This window comes from Mastacembelus armatus, chromosome 18 (assembly GCF_900324485.2).
Source record: "Mastacembelus armatus chromosome 18, fMasArm1.2, whole genome shotgun sequence".
In the NCBI taxonomy this organism is placed as follows: domain Eukaryota; kingdom Metazoa; phylum Chordata; class Actinopteri; order Synbranchiformes; family Mastacembelidae; genus Mastacembelus; species Mastacembelus armatus.
This window is the reverse complement of record NC_046650.1, coordinates 7,440,328-7,464,411: the sequence shown is the minus strand read 5'-3', so window position 1 is coordinate 7,464,411 and position 24,084 is coordinate 7,440,328. Positions and strand designations below refer to the sequence as shown.

The following is a 24,084-nucleotide window of genomic DNA, read 5'->3' as shown; positions in this document are numbered from 1 at the left end:
GACTATTTTAGGGTCAGAGGGTTGTGAGGTCAGGGGTCAAAGGTCAAGGATATGCTTTTAAGGAGGTTTGGGTTGAAGGATGAATTAAAGTTAATGGAACAGCCCCACAAATGCAGTGAAATTAGTTGTGAAGAAAGGGGAAAATAAATGACGAAGAAGAGAAAGGAAAAAAAGGAAAGCAAGAGAGGGAAGAAAGAAAAGAGAGAAAAGTGTTAGAGAAGGAAAAGAAAGAATAAATAAGAAGAGAAGCAAGAAAATTGGGTTAAATGGGAACAGGGAAAGGCAGAAAGAAGTGACTAAAAAGTTGGGAGAAAGAAACAGGAATTGGGAGGTAAGGAAAGAAAAAAGTAAAAGGAACAACGAACAGCAACAGAAAAACATGATGCGACTGTAAGACTGCAAAATAAAAAGACAGGGAGAGGAAAAGCAAAATAACAGAAAAAATATGTAAAAAATAAAATTGACCTTTCTCTTCATTCACTTTGTCACACTTTAGCCCTTTGACCACCCAGTTTTCTCCACCTTTCTTTCTTTCTTTCTCTCGCTCCTCTGCTTTGTCAACTTTTATTAGTGAGATATGACACTGAGATGACACCTCTCCCTCTCTCACTTCTCAAGTTCAGCTCAAGTTCACAGACACAATATCAATCAGTTTTGTTCTCCAACGCTCTTTTGTCGTCCGGTTTGACTTTGTCAAATAAGCAAATCTTAAACTAATAAAATACATCAACACAAAGAGAAGAAGTTGGTTGATTTGATGTTTGCAGTGCGAAGTCAAGGATTTCGACAAGTAAAGAAAGCGTCTCGTTTCTCGTAATAAGCTGACAGTGTTTATTCAGACAGCTGGGTGGAAACATTTAGCTTCTTTATTCTTGCTTTACGGTTCATCCAGCAAATTTCGGCAGATGTAAAAGATTAATTTCAGTTCATTTTTGTATTGATGTTTCAAAATTCTTGTTGGGAAATAGTCATTCATTTGTACTTTAATTCACTTTTAGCTGCCTTAAAATTGATCATTCTAAGTACTTCATTCAGACAAACTGCCTTAAAAACTTTCCATGTGCACTTTTATATTATAGACAATAATATAACCCCAGTCATATTTCTTTTTGTTCTGTTCTTTTTCACTTGTCGCCCTTTGACTTAACTTCAGTGTTGCTGTTTTTTCTCACACTTCATCAGGGTTGGACCTGCCATTCATGATGATGCCCCACCCTCTGCTGCCTATGGGACTGCCTCCTGCATCTGTAGCTATGGCGATGTCACAGATGAATCACCTCAGTACCATCGCCAACATGGCAGCTGCAGCTCAGCAGATACACACGCATGTGCACCGTGCACCTGTCATCAAGGTAACACAGTCAAAATATTTTATGTAATTTTAGTCTCTTTTAAGTTTCTTTCTGAATGGCAGCTGTAGAGGACCCCAGTGGGTTCCTTGAGGAGCTCCTTTATTAAGGACTTCCACTTTACATTTACAGGTAAAGCAATTTATAAAGGTGTGTTTTAAATATATGAATACTGTTTTCCAATAATTACTTTGGCCAGAGTCCTTGTCTTTTTTGATTGGGTCTTCCAATTTATCAATTCAAGAAGCATCTTGAAGTTTGCTTTTGTCTTTGTGCTGACAAATCTGTAGGATTTTACACTGAGAGGTAAAAACAGGAGTCTGTAGATGCAAAGTGTTCTGTTCAGACTGAACAAATTACACTTTGAAAATGAGGTAAAAATAATCCAGGGTGATGTATCTTTTGTTTTATGTTATAATTGCGTACTTTTGATGTATTTTGTAATTTGTTATTACACTTGTATCATTGTGCTCTGTCTGTCAGTGATAGCCAAGGGCTCTAATGATTCACTCTCACCTTACCCATTCATTCTTTCCCTCTCTACAGGAGAGAGTGTGTGATAGTCCTTCACTCTCGCCGTCTGTTGATGAGACCAATACTCCACTGCAGTCGCAGCCCAGCAGCTCCGCCTCCAGCTCGCCCGAACGACTGGGTACACACAAGAAACTACACACACACAAATATAATGTACATTAGAGCTGTAAGAAAGTGTCTGCATCTAGTTGGATAAATTAAGTTAGTTAATGAAGCCAAACTATAAAAAAAAAAAAAAACTTTAACAACTTAATATAAAGGTTGATACATGTTGACATACACTATGTTGATTAACAGACTATATGAATATAGACATACAGCACATGCTTTTACTTCTGTACAGTGTTATAGTGGTGTCTTAGTAAGTATACTGTGAGAAAAGGTTACATTAGTGACTAGTTTACTCAGTTAGTGTAGTTAATGCTGGCAAACGGTCTTATACTTATCTAGCGCTTTTCTACACTCAGGTGCACTCAGCACTTTTACACTATTTCCCATTCACCCGTTTGCACCCACAATCAGTCACACATACCAATGCTGGCATTGCCATGCAAGCCACAATCTTGGCAGGCAGGTGTACACACAGTTATTCACACACTCAGTGTAAATAAAAGGGCCGCCAGGAGCAACTACTGTGCCATAATTTAAGGAAAGTTGTATTTACTTTGAGTGTTTCCAATTTGTCCAACTTTATATCTCAGTTTCACAAATCAGAACAAGATATTGTACTTTTTCTTTACTGTTTATTTAACAAATTTGCTATTGGTTGCTATTTTCTTTATAAATCAAGATTTTCAATACAAACGATTTGATAAACTGATGAAATATGATGCAGACTACACTGCCTCAGGATAAGGGTATCTTTCAGTGTAATGTAGTTATCTAACGTTATGTCCGCTGCATTGTCTCCCTGTGGAGATCCATCTCCCTCCAGCTCGCAGCAATAATCGGTGTAGTCGTTGGCAGACTTTTTTTGTATTTGTGTGAACTATGCTGCTTGCAAGTTATGAACAACGAGGGGTGGGACATTTGTTCCCAGAGTATGTTTTTCAGGCAGTGCTTCTCCCCAGGCTTGCTGCAGTTTTGTCAATGTACTTATGTTGCCTGTGGGGATACACTACCTAAAAGCTGAAATCAGGGAACAAAAGTCTCCTGTTTGCAGTAAACCACATATTACTGTGCATTAAAAACTGTAACATGATTAAGTACAGAATTACTCTGCAAGATGCACACTGATGTATATCTGTTACACTATTTTTTAGTAGGTAGTTTTGTGGTAAATACCTCTCCCCAGACTTGGGTATACACCGTACATTATACGTCTATACACACACCATTACACTTCTAATTTACTATGTACTGTACACAGATATAACCTGCTAAAAATTTGTATACACTTTACCAATGAATTAAATAGGAAAGTGTGTCCAAACTTTTGACTGGCTGTATACATGCAGTATACAGTACATGTACAGCAAGCATACTCTGTACAAACACACAGAAATGCTTTTTCTTTTAACAGGATTGGTTTCAGCTGATGCAGATGTTGCGCTGACCAACCCTGCTGCACCCATCAAGAAAATAACAAAGGACAAAGGTTCGGCCACACAAACACACACAAGTGAGGATATTCCATTACCTAACTTAATCTAAGCCCTTACCCATTTTCTTTTGACAACTGACAAATTGTGCTCACTTAGGAGGGCTTTCCTCATCCATTGTACACACACACACACACGAATGAAGACAGTAACGGAAACCACACACACACACAAAGATAAATATATGGTCTCGCACACACAAACGGAGAAACCGAAAAGTCAGGATGTTCAGCTGCTCCTATTGATCACCTGTCTCTGAGCCATCAATCAAAGGGAGGAAAGAGGGAGGGTTAGGGAGAGATAGATGGAAGGAGAGGGGTGAGCGAGCAAGGCTAAGTGAAGGAGGCATGGCTAAAAGGGGTCAAGAGATCACACACTAAAAGCATGCGGGGCTTCTCCTCCCACCATCACACTTTTTTTTCCCTTTCTGTATTTTCCATTCATATAACACATTGTGTTTTCGTCTTATTCGTTACTCTTCAACCTTTCCACCTCCTCTCCACCTCTTCCTTCATTTCCGCTCTGTTCATGCTCTTGAAGCTCCACTGCAGACATCAGCAGGAGCAGCAGAGGGAAGGTTCTGTTAAAATCAATTAGTGGGGGGAAAAAAAAAAAATCAGTTGATGCGTCTCAAAAGAGCATGCATCTTTAAAAATGATTGCACAGCGCTTTGTTTCATGTTTGGATGTGGTTGCCTCACCCTAAAACTATATTGACACAACACAGAAAAGGGACAGTTTGAAGTGTGGGGACAGTGCAAATAAAAAGCTGCTAAGAGAATTTTTTTTTTTACTACACTTAAATTGCTGATAAATTATCGGTGTTAAAATATTTATGTGTAATGTTTTACAGTTTATTTCCATAGTGCACTAGATTTTAAAATGCAGCCTGTGTATAACTTGTATATAACTGTATAACTCCAGAAGTGGAAATGTGCTTGTTGAGACTTAACCAGGTTTGGCAATGCAACATAAAGCATTTTTCAAAATAAAAGCACTTGATGTAGAAGCTGCAGTGAAACACTGTTCCAACACCAAAAAACTGTATTTAATATTCCTGTGTAAAACTCAGCTCTACCCTCTATTTAAGTGCTGTTTTTTTCATTTGATCAGGTTAAATGATCCATCTTTCTTTCCTCTACTGTCTCTTCTTTCTTTTATCCTGTATTTTTCTCAAATTCTCTTCTTTCTATCATGTGCTCTCTTCTCTTTCATTCACTTAATACTTATTTGGGCAGCATTTATTTCCCAAAATCTTTGTCAACACAGACAGAGGAGGGATGGTCAGAACTTAAAGTGCAGGAATAGAAAAAATAGTGAGGGGAAAAAAGCTTAGTGGCAAATTTGAAGTAAAGAAAAAATGTGATTTGGGGGCTATACAAATAAAATTGACTTAAAGTAGAACAAAGGAAAAAAAAAAAAAGAAGGAGCATGATAGGACTGATTGAGGGAAAAAGTGAAAACATGTAGCTGGGGGGGAAACAGGAAAGGTAGAGTCAAGGGATGTATGGATGTAGTGGTAGATAGGGGATAGAGATGGTGTGTGTGAGTTAGGGTGCATCTTAATCAGCGTTAATTTCACAGCAGAGTTAACCCAGTTGTCAGTATGTTAAGCATTAAGGGCTGAGCAGACACTGTGACGCACTCAGAATGAACACACACACAAATCAAGGATGTCTTTAATCCTTGCCAATTAGTACCCCACATGATTGTCTGAATACTAACGACCTGTGTGTGTGTGTGTGTGTTTGGTGTAATTGATTTCTTTGATGCTGCTTCATTGACTTTTATACCTTCATAAACATCATTTCATAAACTTTGCCCCGAAGAGATTGTTGATGGAAAACCTGCATCTCTAAAACATTTGTAATAATAATAGTAATATATTTGGCATCAAAAATACATATTAGTAATAATATTGTATCAAAAATAGGCTTTAGTATAGTATGGCATGAAAAATAACCCTGAATAAATTGGCATGAAAAATAGGCCTTAGTATGGCACTGCATAAAAAATGGGCCTTTGTAAAGTAAGGTGTATATATATATATATATATATATATGTATATATTTTTTTTTTTTTTAAAAAGGTGTCAGTAAGTAAGGCATCAAAAATATTCTAAATCTCCATCTGCCTGTGTCCCTCATCCAATCCAGTGACAAGTAAGCCCTGCTTTAGAGTAGACTGATCATGTAGCCTATTTTGTATTTTGAATGCCCCATATCTGGCAAAGAACATTACAGTCCCATCCAATCTCATCAACAAAGAAAAAAACATTCTGTCATAGCTTCTATCACCAAATATTAGTTTTAGCTCATCAGTGTTTCGCACTAGTCATTGAAAAAAGGTTGTTTGAACATTTCTTTTTTGTCATAATCTTTAATGAAATTTATACTGGTACACACTTGGCAAAATTCCCCAAATTGTGTTACTGTCCAAGTATTTACAGACTTAAAGCCATCAGGCTTTATTGATATCAATATCATTTAATTCAATGAACAAATCAGCAGGTTTCTAAAAATGAAGCCTGTTCAAGCAAATAAGTTAAAGTTACATTTTCAAGTAAGTTTTTAAAAGGAAGATAATTTAAAAGGCTGATAGTTTCAAGTTTGTTCTTTGAACTGTTTTTCACAGAAGAGTCTTCACTGGGACAAGCACTGCCTCCTGGCTTTCCTGCTCCGTTTCTGTTTGCTGATGGCCTGTCATCAGTGGAGACTCTGCTCACCAACATACAGGTGGGAACATGTTTTTACCATCTGTTATTATGCATGTGTTGGTAATACAAGGTGCACAGCTGTGTTGGTATGGTTCATCCACATTCCTGTATGAAAACATTTTCAGATGCTGTGTAAACCAACAGTAATATAATTCAGATCCTTGTAGGAAACTGTCAGAAATCAGAAATACTGTATTAAACATTGACATCACATTACATTTCTATATTAGTGTTACAGTGAAGATCGGTGTTGCCACAACTTTAACTGTAACACAATTTTAAATGGTTTTAAACATCTAAACATGTTGATTGTAAAGTGTTAGAACAATGTTTTTCCAGAATATAAAGCCACAACATGCTAGTTCTGGCAATCAAGTTAGAGCTAACATTAAACACAAACTAATCCACTCATCTCACCCAACCCCTTATACATCCTGTTTTGCTTTTGCAGCTAATGTGGGACTCAGGAGCTTGCTAGGCTGTGAGTCAGCTATAGCAACTACTATACACTACTATATACTTTGAGCAGCTAGTACAGGCATGGCGGCTGTATGCAAGTGAGGTTGCAGAAAGTTCATTTATTGATTAAATGATTAAATGAGCCATCATTGTGTTATTCTGACTGGTCATAAGAGTGAGGCTTTCTCAAAAACTATAGAAGGGAACATCTCTGCATTGCTGCCAGGCTGTAGCTTTACCAAATCTTGAACACATCTTCACAAAAAAGAGCAAGCATAAACATGAACATATAATTCACAAAACCAAAAAACTGTGGGTTGTGTTCTTTTACTGCTTAAAGGTTATGAAACAAAAATTCTAAGCCATTAGCTTGGTGAAATCTTTAAATCAGTGAGCTGTTTCTACATCTCCCTCAGGGCCTGTTGAAGGTGGCGGTGGAGAACGCTCGGGCTCAGGACAAACAAATCCAGGCGGAGAAGAGAGAGCTGAAGATGGAGCTGTACAGAGAAAGAGAGATGAGAGAGAGTCTGGAGCGACAGCTTACCTCCGAACTACAGAGCAGAGGTCTGACAACCCAACTCTCATTTCCTAGAAATTACATTTATACACAACTACAGCATGATAATTGTAGAAATCACAGGACCGATAACAAGCACCAGTGTTCACATTGTGAATCCCGCGTGATTAGGTTAAGGTTTAGGTTAGACTGCTGCAAGTCACTTTCACCTTTCTAAATATTCAACCACCACAATCCTTCCCTCACCATAAGTTCTGTTAGTGCGTAATGCTCCTTTTCCGTTATACAGTTTTAGCACTACTCGGCTCGACTCTACTGGACTCGACTCAGTTTTGGTCATCTTCCATTGCAATTGAGTACCACCTTAAAGTGCCTTGCCTTGTTAAAGATTATAAAAATGGGAAAACACATGGCTGCTATTGCCGATTTTTAAAAATGGCAGGTTTGATTCTTGTCAAATGCGGTAGGACACCGCGCTCATGACTCTTCCAGTGACATCAGTCTCTGGCCAATCAGTGGCCTGTAGTCTGTTGACGTCACATTTTAGCATCGGCTCAGCTCACTTGGAACCACGGCCGAGATGGTACTTAAAAAAGTACCTGCTACCACGTACTATCCCCTAATGGAAAACCCCAAAAACCGAGTCAAGTTGAGTCAAGCCAAATAGTGGAAAAGCCCCATAAATGTGTCATGGTTTAGCTGCTACATGGATACTGCATTATACAAGACCTGCAGGGAAAACAAATCAGTCAATCTACATTGGGTGATCATTACAATAATTCAGTCATTCCAATATGTCTCCTTCTAAAATTATAATTTCTGGGAGACATGGTCTTTGATAATGACAAACAGAAATACAGCCTTTTTGCATAAACGTCCACCAAATATCCAGGGACAATTCGATTGTAGATTATTGAGACCAACAATGTGTAAATCCATTAGCTGCAAATACCACCATCATTTTTATTTGGTAAACAAATGACTTTAGCACAGACTAATTCTGCTCTTGTTATCTGCCATTACTGACACTATTTACATGTGAGAGTAGTCGAAAGGCACTTTGGAAAATGTAGAATTAAGCCAAACTGAAAGTCAATGTCCTAAAATAGTCGGAGGAGCAAAATGTATCTTGACGTATTTCCTCATGCTCTTCTGCCTCAGCGTCCATCCAGAGGCGTCTGAAGAAGGAGAAGAAGGCCAAGAGGAAGCTGCAAGAGGCACTGGAGTTTGAGTCGAAGAGGAGGGAGAGAGTGGAGGATGCACTGAAACACTCATCCTCTCCCTCTCCTGAGCCACCACACACCGCCAACACCACCAATAAGAACGGTACGTTATGCTGGTTTATTTACAGGTTTGTTTTTTGTCTGCCTTGTTTCTGACTGCTCTTTGGCTTTCTTGTATGTTTGCTCATTTAAGTATCTCTATTACTTGTTTTTCTTGTTTGTTCATGACTTTTTATTTTACTCTTTGCTTCTTATTCTTTAATCCTGAATTCTTTCTTTTTTTTCTACAAAACTAGTAACAATTACAACTCAGTATACACTAATGCAAATCTGAATTGATCAGTCTTTACTCAATAACTTACTGTTAACATGACTAGTAGAACCTGCAACAATAACCACAGGCCATAGCTTTGGCACAGTAATGAAAGTAGGCAGCAAAGTGCTTGTTCCTCTCGTATCAAAACTGTTTATTTTAATAGTTAATGCACTTTGAAATTAAGAGAATAAACAATATAGCATTTAAAAAATGCAATTGTTTAGACACATGGTTTGCTTGTGGTTTGGCTTTCTTTGTAAATCTGCTTTGTTTTTGACCTGCATACAGTTACAAGGTGCTGCTTGTTTTTTACTGGCCTACCTGCTGAGACTGTCTTGTCTTTGTGTTTCATACCAGACGCTGCTGTAGCTGAGGATAAACCTGAACTTAATGGAAAGCAGCAAGACAACGGCGCTGTACAAGGTACTTGAACACGAACACACACATCCACACAATAAAAAAACAAACAAATTACAACCCACAGGCACAGCCAGATACACACTCATGCATGCAAAGTCATGCTGATACACACACACACACACACTAACAAATAGGAGATTGTACACAAGTGTGTTCAAAGGCAGAAGTGTTTAGGTATACACAGATGGTAGACATGTGTGTAGTGGGGCCCAGCCCAGATTAGTGGAGACATTAAGCAGACACACAGACACTGTGGCCTCCCTTTGATGTGCACCTTATCAGACATACACGTGTGTCTTTCTCTGGTTGTATGTAAAATGTTAGTTAACCGTACCATTGTTGAGGCCTTTTGGCTGGCCATCACTTCTAAAGACTGTTTAAAGGGTTAAAGATCCATGTTAGGGTTCAGATAAGAGGCTAGGGAATGCATTGTGTCAACCAGTGTTCTCACAACCATAGAAAGATAAACATGTCTGAATATTTGTGTCAACATGACAGGTTTTGGATAGAGAAATACACCATGTGGACATATTTAGTAAGTTTTTGTAGAAGTTGTCATCTTTGTAGAAACTGTCTTCTTTCTAAATATAGACAAAAGGTAGTGAGAGAGAGGTAGACAGGTTACTGTAAAGTGAGAAATAGACAATCACGATATATAGAAAGACAATTGACAGCTACAGAGAGAGAAATAGACATGCATCAATTTAGAGGGGCTTTACTGGCATCAAAGTTTCAACAGAACTATGGTACCAAAGCTTTTATATGTAATGTATAAATATTTGGAAAGTTCACAGTTGACAATCTTATTTATATGTACAGTATATCATGTCATGTGTGCTTAGGTCATTCAGATTGTAGCATATTGATTACTGGATTGCAAGACGTGCCCCGTCTCCCTCTCCTGGGACTACTTTTAATTTTTAGGGGTTTCTAAGATCTCTGAAACCTGAAATTACAGAGTTCTTTTCAATGTTTCAAAGAGGTGCTTTATTACCTGCAGCGTGAAATCTGCAATAGATCTCTTTTGGCATTTTCACTTTTTCAGTGGAACAGTATTATCTTCAATTGAGCCAAGGGTGCCATCTAACACTTGGTGTCTACTGTACACCTAAGTTGCTATTGCAATGTCAAACTTTAAATTAAGGAAACTTATTTTTTTTAAAAGTCCAACCCTGTAATTTCCCCTCAAAATTAAAAATACTCCACAGTGAATGACCTAGGCACACACATGTATACACACAGCCATGCCCAATATACTGTAGAGATATAACACGTACAAATCCGAGTGTAATTGCTAACTGAAAGAGTTTTACATTATAAACTGTCGTTATGCTTTGGCTACAGCATTTTGTTGAAAGGTTCATGTAATAAAGCCCCATTAGTTGGAACTGAGCCAGTCAAAGGTAGAGCAAGAGGTAAGACTGAGATAAAGAGTGACAAACAGTGATATATAAATGTTTGGACAATGAAACATCTTTTGTAATTTTACTTCTGTACACCACCACACTGCATTTGAAATGAAGCTGCTAAGCTGATGTTGAAGTTTAGACCTTCATTCAAGGAGTTTAAACTATTACTCCAAGCAGTCACTGATTGCAAATGCTTTGCATCCAAGTATAAGTAATAAAACTGACAGTGGTCACAACAAGAAGGTCCCAGGTTTGAATCCTGTTCAAACGTGGGGTGTTTGTGTTTGCATGTTCTTCCTGTGACCTCATGGGTTTTCTCTGTGTGTTCCAGGTACCTCCCACAGTACAAACACATGCAATTTGGAGTTGCATTAATTAGTGACTAAGTTGCCCATATGTTAGTGAATTTTACACCTCAAAAATATCTTGACTGCTTCATTTCAAATTCACTGTGGTGGACAGATGCAAAATTACAAAAATTGTGTCACTATTGCTATAATAACTGCATAACCCTAGCTAGAGAGAGCACATTAGTGACATATAAAAAGATAGGTAGAGATGGAGTGATTGGTAGCCACAGGGACAGAAAGATGGAAAAGTGTAGAGAGAGTTTGAGATTGATAGGTCTAGAGACAGAAATAGAAAGATTAATTATATATGTACAGTGTATCAAATGGGTGTTTGCTGTATGTGTCTAGGTCATTCACTGTCCCTCAGGTTGTGGCATATTGATTATTGGGCAGCAAGATGTGCCCCGTCTCCCTCTTCCAGCACTATTTTCTTATTTTGAGAGCCGTTGAGCTCCTTCGAAAACTGAAATTAACTGAAAGAGTTATTTTATTCAAAAATAAGAGGAACTTATTTAAAAAATTAAGGACAACAGAGAGTTTTGTGATGTCTTACATTACAAATGGTCCCAAGAGAGGGGGAGACAGAACATCTTGCTGTCCAATAGTCAACATTCAACCTGAGGGGCAGTGAATGACCTAGACAAACATGTAATGTACATTATTACATATGAATCTGTCCAAATATTGAAGTATTTAGTAATTATCAATCATAATTTAATGCATTGATTTGTTGAACCATGCCAATAAAAACCTTTCCAACCAAACTGTCTATAGACAGAGAGAAACAGTGAGAGCTAAATGGGAGATAAAGGTACTAGACTAGAGTCCGACCGATATTATTTATGTGTATATCATAGTACAGTACCAGTCAAAAGTTTGGATACATATGCACAGGCAATGGCATTTCAATTCATGTGTCCAAACTTTTGACTGGTACTGTATATAGAATACACTATACATAAACAAACAGAATGATATATATATATATATATATATATATATATTCTCCTATACCGATATAGCTGCAATAGGCTCATATCGGTAGATAAAATTGGCAAACGATATATCGGTCGGGCTCTAATAGTTACAGCAGAAAGAAAGACGGCTGAACAGAGATCTAAACACAGAGATGAATAGCTACAGGTAGAGACATACGGTGCATCCTCAAAGTATTCAGACCCCTTTACTTTTTGCGCATTTGGTCATGTTGCATCCTTATGCTAAAATTTTCATTTTTTTCTCTCCTCATTCTACACTCAATACCCCATAAAGAATTATTAAAAAGGAGAAACTAAATTACCGCACTGACAACTATTCAGACTCTTTGCTATAGGGTACTGAGTGTAGATTGATGAGAAAACTTAATTTCAACAGTTTTAGCATAAGACTGCAATGTCAAATGTGGAAAGTGTAAATGATGCTAAATACTTTTTGAATACATTGCAGGTAAGAGACAGAGTGAGACTGGCCAGCTGGATCTACATCAAGTCTTACCTTTTTTAGATACGTTGTATGTTAGCTTCTGTTCCTTTCTATTCTTTACTGCAAAAGAGAAAAAAAGTTGTAATATTATAATTTATTTATTTAAGAATAAATGTTCCTCTAAGCCTAGAGTTGTACTGAATCTTAGACAGTTATGTTTAGTTGTTTTTTTGTATACCACCCATATTATTACAGTGCTTTGGCAGTACCGTATCTAAACATGGTCCTACCAGTGAAACCATTTGAATAGAGACCCTTTGTAAAGTACTGTAATTTTTGGTCTCTACAGTCTGGACATTCTGTGTGCTCCTCACTCCTTCAAAAAGGCTGAGTGAATAACTAAGACCTGGTGTGAGGAGGTCTGAATTAGGCTTAGGTTGGAGTTATGGGCTAGGGGAATGTATTATGCCAATGAGGGTCCTCACAAGTACAGTACAGGCATGTGCGTGTTAGTATGCATGTGTCATCCTCTTTCCACCAGCTGTGCTCAGTCCTCCCTGACATTGAAAACCTTCGCTTGAAACTCTGCGTGTGTATAAATGAATATCTACACACACACATACACTCCCTGTGTGTGCACACTATACCTGAAATTGTGCATTTTAGTGAGTGTGTGTTTGATCCGCACTCTTGTGAGACAGGGAACTCTAATTAGCTCTCTCTCCTCTTTAGACCCCTTTTAGATCCCTTCTCTTCTGCAAGCCAAGCACTCCGACAAACACATACGCACACATGGACCCACCTGATTTCATTAATGTTGATTGGCCCAGTAGGACCCCTTTGCTGCCTTGCACACACACTGACAAATACACACACTCATCCCTCCTGCCATAAAAGCATTTTGCACCTACGGTGGTTTACTTACACACACATCTCCCCTGCCTCTCTCACCTTCCACACTCTTAATTAACGAGTGAGGAGAAAACTGCTGAATACAAAGAAAGACATTGCATTACAATCAGAAAGAGAGGGAGAAAAAGAAGGGAGAGGAAAAAAAACAAGCAAGAGAGAAAAGGGAGGAGGAAAGAGAAATGGGGGGTTACAAAGAAAAAAGACTGGGTTCTCTGTTCAAAGCCAACTAATTGGCCGTGAAGAAATGGAGAAGGACGAAGAGATAGGCTGGGATGGAGGAGAGCGGGGAAGAGTAAAATGATATAAAGGTAAGATGAGGTGCAAAACTGCAGAAAGAGGGGATAGGGAGGAGACCAAGGTGGGGGAGCAGAGAAAAAACAAGAATTGAGGAGAAAATAGAAAAGAAAGAAAAATGTAGAGCTGGGAGAGGAGAGGGAAGGAGAGTTGAGGAAAACAGGCCAGAAGAACAGGTGGAATGTAGGAAAAAGGGAGAGGAATGCTCTAGGGTTAAGAGGCAGAGAAAGAGTATACAGAAAGAAGAGAAGGATACCAGTTTGGAAAGATAAACAGAAGTGAATTAGAGGGATGGAGAAGAACTACAAGAGCAAATGGAAAGGTAAAGATGTGGGGAGAGAAAGGAAGAACAAGTGGAGGAGGAGGGAAAGGGAAGGATAGCTAAGGGAAAAGAGGTAATAATAGAAAAAAAGGGTGTAAAGGAGGGAAATGAAGATCAGGTGGGGGAGAGTACGTGTTTCAAGAAAAAGCAGGAGAGTAGAATAAGCAGATGTGGAGAAATAGAAACAGAGGTAAAGAAAGGAGCCACTAAGGCAAATTAGGAGAGAGGAGGGTTGAAACAGGAAGAAAAAAGGGAAGTGAGTAAATGAATAAAGTTGAGGAGGAGCCATAAAAGTAGGAAAGCAGAGCAGGTGAAAGGGGGTGTGAGGAAGTACTGCAAAAGAGGAAAGAAAAGGATGAGAAAGACGGTACAAATTAGGTAGATGATAAGAAAATGCAGAAAGGAAGACAGGAAGCAGGGATGAGTAGGAGGAGTGCGCAGAGCTGAAAAATGTGACCTTGTTCCAAGACCTGGTGACATTTTCTGCACCTAGTTGATAGACTTTTAACAATGCAGGTCAATGTCATTTTTAACCAGGACAGCCAACACACACACACACACACACACACACACACACTGGAGGTGTGTTTTCTATGGTGACAGATTGAGGGGAGGGAAAATGTGCAAGCCAGGTTGAAACAGTGACAAAAGGGGTAAAGGGGGTGAAGAAAAGGGGAAAAGATGAGTAGCAGAAATAAAATAATTAGATCTAAAGAAAGGAATTTAGTTCTATTTGAAAGATATGCCACAACCACAAAAAGAGCAGAAACATGTCCTGTGTATGTCTTCTAGTTTGAAATACTTCTTGCTCTAAAAGAATCTGCTGATTGTAAATTAAATATCTTTTGGACTGTTGGTCAGATAGAACAAGACATTTAAAAATGTTAAGTTGGCTTTTGGGAAATTATTTTTTTTTTCCCCTCAATTTTATGCCATTTTACATTTCAGAAAATAAATCAGATCATCTAATGTTCAAGTGACTAAATGTAAGATTACTTTTAGTTGTATTTTAGCCCTGATCTCTTACTCAGCAGTAGCCAACTTTGTTTTTTGTCTGTTTTAATATGAATGCTATAAATTCATAATTGATCATCTTAGAGATTACTGTTACAGCTGTGATGTTTGCAGTTGCGTAATAAATTAAAATGGCGCTTACGTCCAGTTCTACAATGAATGAGATCAATAAAATAAAACGAGGCATATGTCCGACTTTATAAAATCTGATGATGAGAATTTGTATGCATATTTTGGTCTTGTGTGTGCATACACACAGTTTATACATCTGGCCCCTGGTGTCATTTTGAGTCACACAACAGCACTGTCTCCCTTTCACACAACATACAGTGACTTCTAACTGGATTTTTGTATTTTTTTCAGTCATGCATTTACCCAGTAAAGGTGCAAAAAATAATATAGTGGATGAGGTCTTCCATATAAATGTTTGATTTTTAAGAGTGGTGTTCAAAAATAAACGCTATTGTTCAAAAATACTATGCATAAATTAAATGAAGTGATACTCACCTGGGAAACCTTAAGCAGGTGGTGATCAGTGGGGCGGAAAACTCATCTTGGAACATCATGGAAAGCAAAAGAAAATATTAAATGTTTAGAAATAGGAATAAGTGACAGTTAACATTGTCATTCATCATGTTTTAGTGGAATAACAGTTCGACGATATGATCTGTGTGGTCAAAATGACTGATTCGAAGCAAAAATTAAATTACAAACCAACAAAATAAAGTTGATCTTAAATTTGGTGTCTGATGTGAGTTTGTTGGGTGCAATGCTTTATAAATGATTTTTTCTAGTTATATGACTATTTATACTACCTTTAAAGACATGATTTTAATTTAATTAATGGAAGGTCATAGTTCAAAAGTTGTATTTTAGTTACAGTTGTCTGTATTCATTTAATGCATAATTTGAGTACATTAATCCATCCCTTTTGCCTATTTGCACACATACATAATAAACAACTGTAACCAAAGTAGTTACTAAGCTATTTTACACTTGAAATACCAACTCTTCCATGTTATTTTGGAGAAACTATCTAATAGAGATATTTATACATTAGATTAAACGTTTGAATTTTGTTTTGTTTTTTTCAAAAATCCACACTATTTTGCAACTTGTTAAATGTTACATTATTCACAAATTTCTAGCATTTTGTATAGCCTACTGCAAAAATTGTCAACTAATCAAGAATCAGTCAATTATTAAATAATCATCCATTGACCTCTATTTGATGCTGACCATAAAAATCAAGAAATAAATCAGCAGCAAACTTTAGTTAATTGTTCTGAACAGATATTAACTGAATATCTTTGGGTTTTGGACTTTTAGTCCTAAGTTTAAACATGTCAACTTAATTTAGGGAAATTTTTATGGGCATTACCCCAGTTTTATTGCATTTTATAGGCTAAATAATGAGTTTAATTACCAAAAAAGAAAAGAAAGCAGAATAATCAGTGAAGATAATTGTTAGCTGTAGCTATAATTGTTAAAGAAAAGGGTAGAGCAGCAGTGTGGTGCTGATGAACACTATTGTCCTGCTATGCGATGTGTAAATGTAATAAAGTGTTACTCACAGCTGGGAAAACTTGAACAGGCGGTGGACAGTGGGACGAAAAGCTCATCTTGGAACTTGGAAAGCTGTGAAGCAAAAAAACAAATTTTAAATGTTTGGAAATAAGAAGGGACGACAATTAACATAGTTATTCATCAAATTTTAGTGCAGTTATATTTTGATTTTGATTTTCTCTGTAGTCAAATTCAATGATTTCAAGCATTTTATATACTTTAAAAAATGATAGTAATCAAATAATCCAGAATATTTGATTCATTAAAATTATATGACTTTTTTAAGGATGCCGGAACCAAAGCCCCAACCCTTGAAGTTGCAGGACAGATTTTAAGCATCAGGACAAACCTGCTGCTAAAGAAGGAAAAGAAAGGACAGGAGAGGACAGAGAGAAGAATGGGTTGGGATAAAAATAATATGAGTGTAACAGATAGAGGACAGGAGGGAGCAGAGGGGAGTTGAGGAGGAGGAGGAGGGCATGCATGTAGAATAGAGGGATGAAAGGAGGAGAGCAGGGAGTTTGAGTGGATCGTGGAGTGATAAAAATAGGGAAGGGCAGGAGATGAGAGGGATGAAAAGGAGGGAAGGCAGGGAATTTTAAGGGGGAAACAAGGGGCAAGCTCAACATGAAAGAGAAAATTTAAGAAAGTTTTTATTCCAAGCTGAGACCTCAAACCTGTTTCATATCTAAAAAGGAATGATGAATAGAGGACAAAATGAGAGGGTAAGATGATGACAAAGAGCAGAGGTGCGTAAAAAGTATTAGAAGGCAAAAGAAAGAAGTGCTGGATGGAAAGAGGAGAGAGGGCAGGTTTATGGTTGCTGTTATGCAGAAATGTAAACACTTTGCAACGTTCGCAGAAAACAATGACACCGCAGGGAGAGGAAGGTGTGCATGTGTGTTCGGTGTGTTTTTGTGTGTGCGTGCACGTGCTCCAGTGTGGGTGGGTGCAGCAACAGCACTATGGGGAGCGGAAGGAGAACGACGGAGGTGAAATGAGAGAGAAAGAGAGGGAGAGCCAACCCTGGCAAAATTGGAGATAAGAGATTTCTATCATAAACGGATGCTGTATAAAGGGAGAGCAAGGTGCAACACTGAGTTTAAAAAAAAAAAAAAAAAAAAAAAAAACCTACATCCTACTTTAACAAACATTATGATCAAAGTATAAAGTTACTGTACAAATCAAAGTTCATTAGATTTTGGCTCAAGGTTTTAAGGTAGCACCAACAGGTTTGTGGGTCAGTAACAACAAGAAATAACAGCTTAAAAGCACTGATTTCAATAGCGTTGTCTAACAATGGGGATGTGGTGAGAGTACATTATGTAGAAAGATATTAGAGCCTTAGGTTTCACAGCAGTGTAGCAGAAAAGATTAGTGAGGGTGTGAGAAGCTAGCAGTCGGGATCATTTAAAATCATGGGCTCCATGGGTTGTCACTGTGACAGCTATTGATATCATGAGCCTATTCTACGTTTAACAGACCTCTACCTATAAAATTTTGGCTTACCACTGGAAACTACCGATCACTACAAAAGAAAATGTTTAGCAACAGCTCTATACTGCGATATCAATGTGTCTGCTATGCCATCCTAGCATGTATTCCTATAATGTGTTTAGTCATTTTAAACTGGATCCCAAACAATTAGCTGGGTTTTGGGTAATTTGTCATTATTCACTACTTTTTAACGGATTAATAATTGATTACTGACAGAGTAATTAATGGAACTGCAATGTCTGGTCAATAACTGAAAATGAATCACCAACCTTACCTTACCTTAAATATATCTAGGTTTGAGGTAGCCGTGTACATGAAACAAGACATTTCCTACATCACTTCCTGATGTTATGATTTTGACGTATTATAGGCTACATTACTCATCAGGAAAATAAGTAGTACATTAAGCTATATAATGACTCATCCCTTTGTTTTTACCCAGAATCCCGATCATTTCTGAAGACGCCCATGATGTTTTAGAAGGACTCTACGCCAGAAACCCCGCCCCTTCTCGACAAAACCCCCGCACACAGAACTCCACCAGCCTGTTTCCACAGCACCCTTGGTCACCATGGCGACAGCCTCCCCAGGCGGGATACTATCTTTGCTACTATACGATCTTTTTGACATTGATATGAAGTGATGAGACTAAGAGACGCCCCTTATTTGGACGTATATAGGGGTTGTTTCTGTACCTTTTCTTCCTTTTAAACAAACTTCACTCATTCCTTTTTCTCTCTGCACCAGGACTTCTCTCATCTCTTGTTTGCTTCTAAAACTGAAAAATAAAAATCATTCCCAAGCAAAGATAAGGAAGAAAAAAAAAAAAAAAAAAAAAAATTCACCAGAAAGTAAATGGACCAGGCTGAGCACTCAAGATTCAGACGGACCTCACCACAAATCAACATGGCTGGACACAACACCACAGATCAATTTGATTGGGCAACTGAGAGCTTTTCAGACATCCAATGACACCAAACACGTCTGTTACTAAATAAATGATGCTGGATGAGACATAAATGGTTTAATGAAAAGACTAAAAGTTCTTATTTATGTTCCCCAAGTAAAAAAAATAAATAAATGAATACTTTTTTTTTTTTTTTTTTTTTTTTTAAAAAAGGTTTCAACTTCTCTCTGGATTTGACATAACTTTGGTCAACCTCATTGGCTGGCTGTTGCCTCCCTCCGATTGGACGATAATCAACTAATCAGAGGAGCTCAGGACTAGAGAAGGAAGAGGGGTTTTAAAAAAGATGCTACATGTGTAAAAGTAATATTGGGAAGAAAAAAAAAAGAAAAATAGAGGAAAACAACTTGGGAGGCTATTTCTGTCTCTCATGTTTCATTCATTTTTATTTTCCATACAGGGACTGAAAAGAATGCATGGGAAAACTTTTCTTGTGTTGTCATTTGGCTTATTTTATCCTCTGTAAACTGCATACCCAAACTTTGCCTCTTCTTCCCCCTTCCTCTACTTTCTTTTTGCATCCTTCCTCACCATTTTCTCTTCTTATAAATCAGCTCCTCTTAGTCTTATATCATCTCAGTCTTTTGCAGATTCCTCTCCTTCTCTTTGCCTTTTCACTTTTTTTTCCTATTCCCTCTCTCTAAAGGAGGCATTACTCTGAAAATGTTGGATGCAGCTTTTCAATGTATGAAGTATTTTCTAACACCCTTAACTTGTGAAATCTGTTTCTCAAACAATGTAAAAGTTCAAAAAAACAAACTTTTTATTACAATGCAGTGATTTTTAGAAAAAATATTATATCCTAAAGTTATGTTGAATTTTGTCCCTCAACTTTGGACTTTTTCATCTTTTGACCCCTATTCACCTGACCAAGTAGTAGTCAAGTTTCTGTTGTTAAAGGCAATGAGCGCTTGATTTGTCTAAAATTAGTCTCTTTTATTTAAGCTACCACAATGTAAACAAAAAAATCATGGCTTCCCATACTAGGTTCTGTTCAATTTTATTACTTTTTGGTTGGACTCAAGAATTTATCCCTGAACATCACCAATAAAATGAAGAAAAGAAGCGCTCCTCATCGTCAAACACCAGAAACATTTTATTCCAGATTTTATGATATACGAGTGGGGACTGTTGTGTTGCAGTTTTGTTTATTTCACTGTGTGTTTTATTTGTTTGTTGATTACTATTTGAAATGTGTACGGAAGGAATGAGGCTGGGTGGGATTTTGGGGTTAAAGGGATATTCTGTGTAGATAGACACAACATTCACCATTTTTGTCTTTTTTTTGTTTGTTTTTTTTCTCCTGATCTCTCAAGTCTGTCACTGTTCTTTGGGTTTGAGCTGACTGCAAATATACAGTATTATAATGAGTGCTGTCTGGTGATGTTTAACACACAAACACACACACAGGCGCACACACACAAGCTAAATTATTCTCATGGCATACATTTGGCTTGAAGAAAAATTAAAATTAGGCATTCCCAGTGAAAATAATAATTAAGCAATAAAAAAACAAAACAGTTTTTTGCAGTGTCTCAGCACAGAAATACAAACAGCTGATGTCCTCATAGACAAAAGCTAAAGTACCAGACCAGATACTTACATAAGGACTATTATGGCCTTTTCGACTAAAACCACATGAACTACACTATTACTAACTAACTAAAAAGTGCTAGTGTACATTCCTGTGTTTTACTGCATTAAGAGCTTCATGAAGACTGGGCTACTTAGATTAAGAAATTATTTTACACGGACAAGAAAAAAAACAGCAGTGATTACGTTGTTTTAGTGTTAGCATGGTCTCAATGACAATGTTAATGCTGATATTACACAGGTATAATATTTAACATGATAACCATCTCAATTTAGAAGGTTAGCATGCTAGTGCTTGCTAACTGTTTTTAAATACAAAGTAGAACTGCGGCGGATGGGACTGCAAGTAGCTTACAGACACTTGGTCATAAGCCAAACTGCTGGTCAAATTACTACGTAGAAGTGATGATGTACTAAAAGAATAGTGAATTACCAAAGTTAATACAGTTCATTCTGAGGTGACGTGAATGGGTTGCACCAAATTACATGGTGGTTGTGACATTACACTCAAAATTACAAATGTCAACATGAGTCTCAGGGTCACCAAATTCAGCAGAATTCATTGTCTAGCAAGCACAGGGCATCTGTTTAAAAGTTAGTGCCAAACACTATTATTATTGTATATTTTGAGCTACTTCAAGAAACCTTCCACACTAGAAGAAGTCTCAGCATCACCAAAGTCTCAAAAAATGCATCCAGCGCATGGCAATTCTTTCAAAAGTTGCCAAAATATTCCACTAAAAACAGTCAATCTGGAAGTGGTGCTAGAGGAAAAAAATCGGAGGATACACAAAGTCTGTTATTTCAATCTTCAATGAAACATAAATGTCCACAAAATTTCATAGCAGATCTTTCAGTAGTTGGAACAAAGTGGCGAACTGCCCACCCTGTAGTTATACTGCTAACCAGGCTACAGACAGTGAACCAGACTGCTGCACTGGATCATATGCTCCTTCATTACCATTGAACTACTTACTGCAGTTTATTGTTTGATTCATTTCCATATATACTGTTCTACTGTATAAATCCATACCTTAAAATAGTCCTCAATAAATGCAGTATTTAATCTTGAGTAATGTTTATTAAAAACTACAGTGCCCAGCAGCAATGAAACTATATTTCTGTGAGTTTTTCACAAGATTTACATCTTGAGTAGGGGCACTCAAAGAATACGGTTTCTAGCTGAGCACTACAGAGAGGGAAAGAAAATAAAAAAGAACTGAGGGATACACAAACATGTTGTTGTGGTCTTTTCATTAGAAATTTAAAGACAATGAAGAAAAATACACCAGTCTTATTTGTAAAACATAAGCTGCATAAATGGAGGTTTGCAATATGTAAATATTCGGTCAATTCTAAATTACCCTCTTTTCATGATACACAAATAACGCTTCGTTGATTATAGGACATTTAACATCCACTGTGGTTTCTTGCATACTCATACACATACCACAAACAGATAAAACAAATACAGCCATCTTGGTATCCTGATAATGTATTTAGTGGACACACACAGGCCTGACAGTAAAAACACACACACACGCTGTCCATGTTCCATTTAGACTGTATATTTACTCTGCATTACGAGGTTAATGAGGTGAAGCCTTTCCCTCTATCTGTCTCTCTCTCTCTCTCTCTAATGGACCTCTGTCTCAGACTTTCTCATCCAATACTTCTACCTCTTTAATTATGTCACCTCTGTCACTCCTTTTTCTCATCGGTTGCTTTTCTCATTCGCAATCATTCCTAATGCCACTCTTTTGATCTCTGCTTTCCATTTTTCTATCCTCTCTTTCACCGCCTCTGTCGCTCTTTCTCCATCTCTCTCCGTTTACCAAATAGCTGATGTCACTTTTTCCATTTCCCCCTAATGGAGGCAGAAATACAAAGTGATGGGCAGAGAGGGAAAACAGCCAGAGATGAATAAGGATAGATAGAAAGCAAAGGGGGCAATGAGGAAGGATGAAAAGGTGATAGCACCTGGAAAGGAGATTGAAGGATCCAAGAGTTGACATGGGGGGAAAAAAAAATGAAAGAAATAGGAAGATGGAGAGAAAGTAGGAAGGAAACAGTGAAGAGGGGGTGGTGGAGGAGACTACAACATGATGAAATGATGCCGGTTTAAATAAGGAAGATAGAGAGAGGGGCAGAGGATGAAGGGTAATGAAAAGACGGAAAGTGAGAAACATGTCTGGGACAAACAGTGAAAAGGTTTACAGTATTATTGATTTTTAAAGGAAAAATCCACCCAAATACACAGTTACTGGTCTACGTGACATCTCATTTTTGCTTGTCAACTCCAAAAACACATGAAATATAAAAAGGACCACATCCTTAAATAGCTTTCCTGTAAATATACAACCAGAGAAACAAAAAACTCATTGCTAGTGTTTGTGGCGTTATTACATACTGCTAATGACAGTCACTTTACCGTAACAGATGTAATAACAGATGTAATAACATTTACAACACTTCCTATACTGCACATATTTGAACTGAATATTGTCACATAAAGGATACAGAAGCACAAGGTCAAATACGTAAATGCAGTGTGTTCACCCATTTAAGATCACTTTGTAAAATTGCAGTTGATGCAGTTAAAAAAAAAAAAAAAAGTCCAATGTTCAGTCTGTAAAAAAAAATGGGCATAAAGTAGAAATAAAAACATACATAAAGCAAAAACATAGTGAGGAGTGAGTCCGTTTCAACACAGCCATAAAGACAGTTATTCCAAAATAACTGTCCAAATGCAAAGTGTAAAATTACTCCTAATGTCTCAGTGCATATTTACTGCTGATTTCATATTAACTGTAATTATTTACATTGGAACTAGAATTATTCATTACATCAGTAATAACGAGGCCAGTAATTAAGAGAAAGACAACAAAAGACAACATATGCCCACATATTCTAAATATGAACCAATGATTAATAGAATGAAGAAAAAGGGCAGTGAAAGAGAACACAAGAACAGTAAATGAAACGCAGAGAGATATAATAAAAATATGCTGAAAAGATGATGAACAAAGACAAATACGAAAGGACGGCATGAAAATATAAAAGAAAAGAAACAAAAGAGGGATTGAAGAAGGATAGAAGGTGCTGAATGTAATGATGGAGGGAGGAAGGAAGAAGGAAAGAGATGAGAACAGAGACATTCCCAGACAGAGCAGCCAGGCTGTTAAAACACACACACACACACACACACACACACACACACACACACACACACACACACTCTCTCTCTCTCTCTACTCCGTCATTACTCTTCATTAGCGTCTTTATGAGGAAAATTAGAAAGGGAGTTTCCTCCCAAACTGAGCCCTAGGGTCCAACCTGCCTGTGTGTGTGTGTGTGTGTGTGTGTAGTTTATTTCTGCATGGGTTTCAGTAGAAAAAGGAATGGAGGAACTGTACGTGTAGGAAGTTGTGGTCAAGTTGTGGTGCACCCATACATGCACATGCACACGCACACACACACACGATGATGAGCCTGTGTTTCAAGTTAAAAATTAAGAATAAGGCCTGGGGATGAGAGTGAAAGATATAAGATGGACAGAGAAAACTGTGGCTAAAATGGCGTAAAACAGGGAGAGAGAAAGAAT

General features: G+C 37.5%; 1 protein-coding gene across 1 annotated transcript in view; it reads left to right on the top strand.

The window, feature by feature from the left end:
• Positions 1 to 19,970, top strand: part of dachb (dachshund b) — an 82,439-nt gene extending 62,469 nt beyond the window's left edge. Inside the window, exons 5-12 of the mRNA XM_026298861.1 lie at positions 1,183 to 1,352; positions 1,896 to 2,001; positions 3,406 to 3,480; positions 6,118 to 6,218; positions 7,075 to 7,222; positions 8,337 to 8,501; positions 9,072 to 9,137; positions 18,363 to 19,970. Coding sequence (XP_026154646.1) covers positions 1,183 to 1,352; positions 1,896 to 2,001; positions 3,406 to 3,480; positions 6,118 to 6,218; positions 7,075 to 7,222; positions 8,337 to 8,501; positions 9,072 to 9,137; positions 18,363 to 18,400 — 869 coding nt within the window. The 3' untranslated portion in view covers positions 18,401 to 19,970. The remainder of the gene's footprint in view (positions 1 to 1,182; positions 1,353 to 1,895; positions 2,002 to 3,405; positions 3,481 to 6,117; positions 6,219 to 7,074; positions 7,223 to 8,336; positions 8,502 to 9,071; positions 9,138 to 18,362) is intronic.
• Positions 19,971 to 24,084: the final 4,114 nt, after the last annotated feature.